General features: G+C 43.8%; 1 protein-coding gene and 1 long non-coding RNA gene across 2 annotated transcripts in view; one reads left to right on the top strand and one right to left on the bottom strand.

The window, feature by feature from the left end:
• LOC134159840 (uncharacterized) overlaps positions 1-1,243 on the top strand; it is a 188,523-nt gene extending 187,280 nt beyond the window's left edge. The window contains exon 2 of the long non-coding RNA XR_009963318.1: positions 761-1,243. This is a non-coding gene — a long non-coding RNA (uncharacterized LOC134159840). The remainder of the gene's footprint in view (positions 1-760) is intronic.
• Positions 1,244-2,035: 792 nt separating this feature from the next.
• On the bottom strand, positions 2,036-8,853 carry CNRIP1 (cannabinoid receptor interacting protein 1). Its single transcript, XM_062611215.1, has 3 exons — positions 8,521-8,853; positions 7,674-7,818; positions 2,036-3,006 (listed from the first exon to the last, which is right to left on the bottom strand). Exons 1-3 carry the CDS (start codon positions 8,697-8,699, stop codon positions 2,842-2,844), a joined length of 489 nt encoding a protein of 162 aa, XP_062467199.1. The 5' UTR covers positions 8,700-8,853; the 3' UTR covers positions 2,036-2,841.
• Between the last annotated feature and the right edge of the window lie 698 nt (positions 8,854-9,551).

Here is a 9,551-nt window from a genome sequence, read left to right as displayed (position 1 = left end):
TGTGCCAAGTATCAGCACTAGTGGTATGAATACTCAACAAACACCACTTGAATAATCTATTTAGGAATGATGTAAGGCCATCAAGCCACATTTCTGTATGCTTAAACCTTATCTAGGGGAGAAGGGTCTAACAGCTGATCAATGCCATTTCACCTGACCCAAGATAAACTGTTAAGCAGTCCTCATCCTTTTTATCACTGCCACTGTTTGTAGAAGGGGTGCTACAATCATGTTCAGTCTCAGGATACGGAGCCTCCAAGAAACAAGTGGTCTCGCTGTTCTTTCTGTCCTTTCGGAAGCAACTCACTCCATCTCCAGGCTCTTTCTTGACCACCCTCTGAACTGAATTGCTGCAAGACTTGCTAGGACATAAAGGAGCTGCCCTATTTGGCATTAATATGGGCATGAGTATTTACCATGGAAAAAGTGTGTTTCCCAGCTAACAGCCCTTCTCATGCCAGCATAGATTTATTCATTTTAATGTTTCTCAAATGCTGGAGAGCTAGGACATTATAGGTCAAAGCAGCAGAGCTCAAAGTGAAGGCTTGTCTTATGCATTTTAATTTTACTAGGATAGAAGCTTCTCTGTTAATTTATTATCATACATATTTCTTGCTGATGTGCTTTCAGTTCATATGTACAACCAAAATTAGGTTGCCCAGAGAAGCTGTGGCTGCCCATCCCTGGAAGTGTTCAAGGCAAGGCTGGATGGGGCTTTGAGCAGTCTGGTCTAGTGGAAGGGCAGGGACATTTGAACTAGATGATCTTCAAGGTCCCTTCTAACCCAAACCATTTTTGGTTTCACAGAACCCTAAGTATGCCAGTTGTTGTAGAATACAATTTCTTTCTAGTAGTGCAGAGCTAGAATTGATTGACAGCTGGAAGCTTGGTATCATTTAAGCCTGTTATCTGGAACTTCTGCTGAAGTGCTGGCAACAACACTTCTGTCTGAAGTACAGATTCCATTTGAATTTGATCAGTTCATTTTTTTTTTAGTTTGAAGAATTCTTTGTGTAATCTAGGAAAGGCCTAGGAAAGACATTAACATAGATTACTTCTAGAATTTCATCACAGTGAAATTTGCCTACGTAATATTGCCTCAGAGCAGAGATGCAGCTGGGTAGCAACCTGTTCCAGTGGTGTGTTACAGCAGTGCTACTGTCAGGTTCTTCTGTCCGTAGAAATCTGTAAATGGTCAAGCTTTTTGATTAATAATTCAACTAAAGAAAATATATCTTTGGTATATTACTTGTGTTCTAATTCGGTACCTTCCACACTATGTTAGTGTAATGAAATTCAGCTGCATTTTATCAATAAGCTCTACTGAATGTTACCACATTAACTGTCTGTATTCTAACAGACTGAAACTGTATTTCCTAAAAACTTTGGATAAAGAACATGAGTACTTTGGACTGGATTCTCAGACAGCACTGACTATGAACCCTCTCCTGTCTGACTTTCTAAAACCAGTGACTTTCTTGATATAGTATTTTCAACTCATTTATATGGTCATACTAGGGAAGAAATTGTTTATGTCCTTTATTACAAAGATCAAAAGTAATGGTAACCATTTACATACACAATTTACAAATTATTCACAAAGGGAATCACAGATATACAAGAACTGACAGCTTCAGCCCAAGTTGGGGATGGGAGAGTGTGTACTTGTTCCCCTGCTTTTATTTACTGAAATAAAAGATATGTTTGTCTTTTGTTGTATGTATTAAACACTGATCTAGTGTTTATGTAGCACCTTTAGTCATAACCATGCAAATGCTTACATGCTTACCTTTATTTGAAAGAGTGCAATGCATGTATGAACATGTTTGTTGGTCAGAAATCCTGTTGATTTTGGGTACAATACAGTAGCCAGGCTTGAAAAGGTTGATCTGTAGGAGTTAACTGTTTTGAGCAATGTGTGTTTAAAACAAAAATGAAGATTACTACCAGAACTCTTAATTTAAGAACTAAATAATAGTATGGTTGCTGTATCTTTCAGGAATATACTGCATGATCTTAAGATAGAAACTAGCCATTTTGTTAGGTGTCTGATACCATAGCTGGTTTATTGCTTTTCCTTCATTCAGGTTAGCATATTTTATACAGTTTCCTAAAACTATTTCAGAGACTGTGAAACTTAACAAAGAATCCTATCTTGAGAGACTTGGTAAATTAGGAAACTTCACAAAATATCTTAACAGCACTTACCAAAAGGGAGAATGAGTTTGCAAATTCCCTGGTATGAAAGCACAATATCAACAGTGCAATAGCTGCCATTTAGCTAAACCTACAAATATCCACAGTTTGCACGTTTTGCTGTCCACTGGGATGACATGTACGACAAAATGCTTGAAGGAGCACACCGATTTAGGAGCAAACACAAATGCAAATACAGAAATCACTCAGGTGATGTTGCATCCAATTTCTAAGCAATAAAGCTAAACACTTTGCAAGAGTTATGTCTAGTGGAACCATTTAGTGGGAATAATCCAGATACTTATGACGCTATTATGATGGTATGACTTTCTACCCAGCTATCAAATATTCTTTACCATGAACTTTCAGTATTCTCAGGATGACGTGTAAAGAATGTTGCAGATGCCATGGTAAACTTAATATACAGTAATAGGCAAAGATTTTAGTGACACCACCTGTATATACAACATAGTTGTTGGAACCTCATGGAACAAAGCAATGTTACAGTATGCCTTTGTTAAGGCTTCTTGCTGGTTTAAAAAGGTAGATTCCTCTTTAGGGAGATTGTCCAGCAGTACTGGTTTCACATCTCTTCAGTGTGAATCTGAATTCTCCCCTTTTTATTTTAAGCCACTGCTAGGCTCTTCAGCGGAAGGTCTCTTTATTGATCCACATAAGACTGCGTGTTTCATTTGGTTTGCATTCGTACTCAATACAGCCAAAACTGTTACCCCATTGGCAATGATCCCGCTTGTGGTAGTTGTAGAATTTGACTTGCCAGACTGTTTCAAAAACACCAATGTCGTTAAACTGCAAGGAAGAGGGAATATCAGTGTTAGTGAGCTGATTATTTTGTTGGTTTCTCTCTCTTAAGGAAACTGTGGACCATAAAACAGCTGATGTAAGGGTTATTGTTCCTCAACTCAATAAATCAAAGATCTGTAAAGCCCGCTCTAGCAGTCATAAAGTCTTTTATGGTGAGGCATACATAAACCATGAAGGGTCAGATTCTCCAGCTACTATCTGCTTGCACTTGCATCTGGAAAGGCAAGTCAGTGAATATGTTCTAGATCCCACATGGATAAACGTTACTAACAGCAAGAATCAAAGCCGTAATCCTTAGGGTGACTCAGCAGTAGTTGGCCCAATGATCTTCAAGTGGCTTGTACATACTGTAGACCATGTAGCAGCAATCTGTAGTGATGCAGGCCATCACTCTTCACCTTTATACCATACCTAGAGGCTGCTCCTTCTTTTGCTTAATCTAAAATCTTTAATGCCCCTGTATTTTGTAGCCTTGTGTTAGCAGTGTTTTGACTGAGACATGCTGCTATTAGACCACTTACTCCTTCCCTGGATTCTGTTCCACATTTTACATGAAACAAGCAAAAGAAGTTATTTGTGCATTTCTGTAATTGCTAGCTGTACTGTGATAGTGCACTTTTCAAACTGAGGTATGAATAACAGAAGCTAGGAAGAAGATAATCAGCGTGTTTAGCAGATAAGTGTCAAGTACAGTGAAGGAGTAGTGAGACATTGTCTGTAATTTGTCTTATTGTATTTGTAACTTTGGAGTGAATGATACTATGGCTCTAGTAAATTTTGTAGAACAGAAATCTCCCCTTTTTATCTTAAGCCACTGCTGGACACCTTTACATCATCAGGAAAACCTTGTGAGGGTTTCAAGGATAGATTATGATTTCAGTTATAATGCTGCTGCAGAATTTGAGTTTCTGTGCCTCGAGACATTGCAGAGAATCTGAAGTGTGGGTGTGAAGCCTGTATGTATTGCAGTTGGTCCCAGTAGCATGGCTTGATTGTGTTATGTTGTTAGATACTAGATGTGGATTCAGTGATACTGAACAGCACTGTTCTTCAACATTTTTTCCTTTTAAATATTTCCATCACTCACTTTAATGACGGCTCCTTCACTTGACTGTTTTCCATTCCCATCATGTGCCTGGGAGCTGACCTTCAATCATCTGCCTATTACAATCCCACTTGCAAAGTCTGTATGAAAGCCCTTTTACACAGTGACTCTTCCCTGAGTTACAAGCAGTCTTCTCTATCCAGTTTTCTCAGAAGGACATGTAGTTTATTGGTTTTTTTTTTTTTAATTCAAGATATGGTTTGTAAGCTGCTGCTGTGTAATGGACATTGCTTTAAACCTTCCCCAGCCCACTGTGGTAAGTTAAATTTAGCCTTGACAACGGCAAGAATTGCTGTGTGCTGTTAGGGGAAAGTTTTTATTTGGCTCCAGTTCCAAGTGTTATCTTAAAGGAATATCTGAAATATTTCTGTGCCTTCATTTGACAAAGAGAGAATCAGATATCTTTGTCAAAAGACAGCCTATTTTATCTCTCCCAGCAACTAAAACCTTAATTAAGGTTTGGGGTTGGTTGTTTTGTTTGATAGTAATCCTGATGCACTCATAATGCAAGAGTAAAAGTTAAGCACATTGGATATTACTGTGCACAATCCAGAAAGAGAAATTGTCAGAGAGGAGCATCAGCCACCCTCAGTGTGGAAACTGAGGAATGAAAGGCATTTCTAGTAGCATTTGTAGAAGGTGGTGTGATACAAGAAGAGTATTTCATTTTGTTAATGTATGAAGGATCTGAATTTCAACAAGACAGAGGAGGGAAACAAATTCTCTATTCCTCCAATGACCCAGTTTTGCTGAGCTACCCCAAGTAGTTTGCTGTGGATTTCCTGGAGAAGGAACAAATTAACTGCAGGGATTTTCTACTACCCTGTGCCTCCCCCCAACCCAGTGCTTAGCAGATGCAGCAGCTCTGTGGCATCATGAACATTCTGCATCCTCAGAGTTCCCCTGAATTCCCATGACTCCTGCAGCTAAATCCTGGCTCCTTCACTGGGCCTGTATGTGGGCCTCCTCAGAGAGGAGGCATGGCCCTACCTGTAGGTCAGGCTCACTTCCCTGTCTGCTATTCTCTCTCATCCAGTAGTATAGGTGTGAACAGTTAATCATTCCCTCTGAATTTGCATGCTAGGATGATTTGATGACTATTCATTACTGTGAATAGAGGTTTAGCTTCTTTATTCAATCTGAGACTAGTCTGGCTGAGAACCAAATGAGAGGTTTCTAAATAAGTTTACATCATTTACTAGAGAGTTTAGCAGTTTCTCCATAGTGAGCGTAACTGAGCATTCATGTAATAGAAATATATCCTCAGATTCTGGAATTCAGAAGCAGGATTGTTGTTTTACATGTACAGACTATGGCTGTAGCAGGCCAGATGTCTACCAGCCAGCTGAAGAAGGCACACAAATTATTTGAAGTTTTAAAGCAGTTGGAAAATAATTTTTTATGGACCTTTATGGACATTGTGTCTTTCAGGAGTATCAAACCAGTGCTTAACTGCAGGATTGACCTCACAGTCTGTTTCTAATGTGAGTTCAGATTTTATGCCTTAAATAGTGTCCTTATCTCCCTAGGATGTATTATCAGGATCCTGCCAGTTCTAGAAAAGGAAGTGGAGGCAGAAGTTCCTCATAGTTTAAAGAAGCAGGAAATCTTAAAGCCATTTGTAATAAGCCCAGTTTTGAAGAATCAGGAACTAGGTATTAGAAGCAGCTTTCAGACTGGGTATCTTGAGGCTGGTTGCCTTAATCTGTTACAGCTCTGTCTAGCTGAGCAGCTAAATGATGAGCTAAACATGTAAATCCCAGTTGAGATGCCTATACTTATACATAAAAGTAACAACTGTGGAGATCCTGAGTAAGTACTGAAAAACCTATCTATGAAGATCAGATCCTAAAAAAGGTTGAGGACCTGCTTAATGCTTGAAAATCCTATTAGCATCATGGTTAATATCCCAGGATTTGATTTGTAAAAGCAACTGTTTGGGCAAATAATGTGGCTTCGCATTCTGATGCTGCAACAAAACACCTCAGAGCTTGTATCTGTAAATCAGACCCTCCTTGCATTTCTTGGAATTGCTTTATTTGATTTGACTTCGTTTTCTCTGTAAGAAAAGTTAAACATCCAGATTTTTAGGGTTCATATGAGTGTTTCACTTAAAGCTAAATGTGGCTATCACAACAGGGATGCCTTAGTCAAAGCAGCTCGGTTTTAGGGAGCGCTGCCCTTTCACCTCCTGGTATAAAGAAATTTAACTGTAGTACTCATCAGTGCCATCCAGCAGCCCTGTTCCACTGGTTGACGAGCCATACTGGGTGTTAGGTTTTCCTGGATGTTAAGAAGAGGTGACTGTATGCAAAAGTGATTAACCTGGACAGATACTTCAGGGTAGTCTTATTAACCTAAGATTCTGAAGTAGTAACTGCTAATGTGATGTGGGTCTCCACAATTAAGTTAGGTGTGCTGTAATTATTAGAAACACCAAATAGAGACACTACAGTTCTTATTCAGAGGGGGACTGCCATGCTAAATGATGGCTGCAGATAAGAATAGTGAGGATAAAAGATCGAGATGAGATCTTGCATGCTGTGACCAAATGTGAGAAAAAGCTGAAATCTGGTGGGCTTGGCAGTGTCCTAATTTATGAGAGTTGGAACATACCTTTAAGAGAGCTTTGGATGAAGATAGCTTATTGCCCCATTTCCCCTTTTTGGTACAGTAGGCAAAGAATAAACAGCAAGAACCCCTCAAAACTGTAATCAGGAAAGGGGGGAAAAAACCCAAACAAGCAAATCAAAGACAGAACAAGACAGACCTCCCTCTGCACCCCGAGCATACCAGCCAAAGAGTGCTGTGGAAATCTGCCTGCTGCTGTTCCTGTCTTCTGTCAACTCTGCCGCCTTACAGGCTGGAACTTTTGTCATCTCACTTTGAGGCCATGGCATATACCAGTTCTGGCCCTCGGAGCTTCTCTTTAAGGTTGGGGTGAGGAGCCACTTGAATAAGAACTTGTTTGTGGATGCAGAGATAATGTGATAATGGAAAGATATGGGGAAAGGGAGAAGACAGCCCTGGGTTTGTTTTCACACATGCTTTCAGCCTCTGGTGGGTCCTCAGGCATCCTGCAGATGACAGGTGGAAGGTACTAGTCACCTCTTGTGCTTAGGGCATGCTCTGCTTCAAAACACTTGGTGGTGCTGGCAGGCAAAAGGGAGGCCCCTGTATGCCAAGGGCTTGGGATTGGATTCCTAGCCAGGGATCTTGGTGGGAGCTGCCTGATGTCTGTAGTGTCCTGCAGAAGAGGCGAGAGGTTCAGCTCACATTTCTTCCTGCTGCAGCACCTGAAAGGGCTTTGCAGGTCTCTAGAAATGCCCCTACTGTTTCCTAGCCTCTCTTGGCTTCCCCTTGGGAAGCAGGGCTTGTGTTTTTTAGCTCTACTCTGATCAGCAGTCTTACTGACACAAAGGAAACAGGAGGCAGCAGCTGTGATCAGACTTTGTCCTGGAATATTTCACCTCCACACCTCTCTCTGGGATACAACCCCCTGCTGCTGTCCCTTGTCTTCCCATGCCACGTTTGAGGAACCACATACCTGCATGTTGACCTGGATGGGCTGTCTCTCCCCACTCTTGGTATGGGGCACCCCTTCTGTGTCGTAGATCCCTGTGTAAGAGACCACCTGTGCATCCCTTGATTTCTCCTCCAGTGGGACATTAACACCGCCGATGCCCATTGTCCTGCAAAGAGACGGGATCCAGCCTTTCAGCAGCCCTGCACCTCCTTTCCTTGGCAGCTTGGAGCCAGCATGTGGGCTTGCAGCCTGGCAGGCTCTGTGCTGGGGGATGCCTCAGGGATTTTAGCAGGCCTGCAGGCAGGTGCTGCTGACTCACTGGGGCTCCTGAAAAATGTCAGGGCTTTGCAGTCCTCCAGGGAAGATGTCAAAAGGAAAGGCAGGAGGGATCTGATCTCGAGTAGCTGGGGAGAGGTTAGTCAAATCTCCCTTCTTCAGGGCTGCCCCTCCACTTGGAGCTGGCTCCCCATCTCAATCCTCCCTGGTCCCAGTCTCTGCTTTGCCATGCTGCAGCAAAGGCTTAGGCATGGTGTATCCTGACATGCAGGGCCAGAGGGGCCTCTTTCCTCTGTCTCCAGGGCAAACCGTGGGGAAGGAGGAAGAAAAGGAGCTGGACTTGAAAGAGCTCTGGGGAGAAGGTGAAAAGGGAGAGGGGAGGAAGCGACTCCCAAACATGGCCTCTCTCCTGAGCCAGAGCACTAGGAACAGCTGGCCAGGGGCTGAGGAACAGGGCCACCAAAGCAAAGGCAGGGAGGGAGAAATGACGGAAACCCCGCGCTGTCAGCATGCCAGGAAAAAACATTAAACCTCTAAAAATAAAGCAGGGGGGAAGGGAGGGCCGGGGGAGCCGCCCCGAGCACGGACTTACGTGGCCTGGACGGTGCCGGGCCGCAGGACCACCTCGATCTTGTACTTGGCTCCGGTCAGCAGCTTGATGGTGCGGTTCTGGCCGAAGCGCTGCCCGTCCACCTTGAAATACACCGCGCCGTCGTTGGGCTGGATTTTGAGGGAGACGCTGATTTTCACGAGGCCGGGAATGTCGCCCATCGCTTGTCACCGGCGGGGTGAGTGCGAGATCTGCGCCCCTGTCGCCCCCTCCGCGGAAGGCGGCTGGCGGGAACAGGAGAGCGAGGCTGCGAGGGAGAGGAAGAGGAGGAGGGAGGAGGAAGAGGAGGGGCTGCTTGATCCCCGCCGGCCCAGCCCTTCCCAAAAGCAGCGGATGATACATATTTGTTTTTTCCCTCCCCCAATAGCGACGCAGCATCTGGGCGGTGGATGCGCCCCCCCCGCTCCATATCCCACATTGTGGGGATATTTGCAGCTGCTGCGATTGCAGCCGGTTTCCAGGGAGTTAATCCGGCCCCAATTACTGCAGCCGTAATCCCGCCGTTCTTCCCGGAGGGAGCACGAGGGACTCGGACAAGACCGCGCAGCGCCGTTCAGCACCACGGGCGCGGACAGCGGCGCGGGCCGGGAGCGCCCCGTGGGGCTCCCCCACCGGCCGGAGCAGAGCAAAGACGTGGGTCTGTGGCGCTTCTCTCCCTGTGTGGCAAAAGGTTTTTGTGAGCCACCGTGCCTAGACTGGGGGTTTCTTGCTCCCTAAAGTTAACAGTTAATATCTAGTGTTTCTATTGGGGTGGTTTTTAGAATCACTTTGATCTCAAACACTTAACAAAAGCATTGCTAGTAGCTTAACTATTAACAAATCATTATTCTTAAAGATAATTTGGGTAGCTAATCAGATGTATATGATAAGAAATGAGATGTGCCAAATTAAGTCTTCTGAGACCCCACCTGGAATCCTGCATTCAGCTCTGGGGGCCTCTAGCATAAGAAGGATGTAGAGTTGTTAGAGCAAGTCCAGAGAAGGGTCACAAAGGTAGATCAGAGGGCTGAAGC

The sequence above is a fragment of the Pezoporus occidentalis genome, unplaced genomic scaffold, assembly GCF_034315485.1.
Source record: "Pezoporus occidentalis ecotype Australia unplaced genomic scaffold, CSIRO_AGI_Poc_V1 ctg10, whole genome shotgun sequence".
In the NCBI taxonomy this organism is placed as follows: Eukaryota; Metazoa; Chordata; class Aves; order Psittaciformes; family Psittacidae; genus Pezoporus; species Pezoporus occidentalis.
This window is presented reverse-complemented; position numbering and strand designations above follow the sequence as displayed.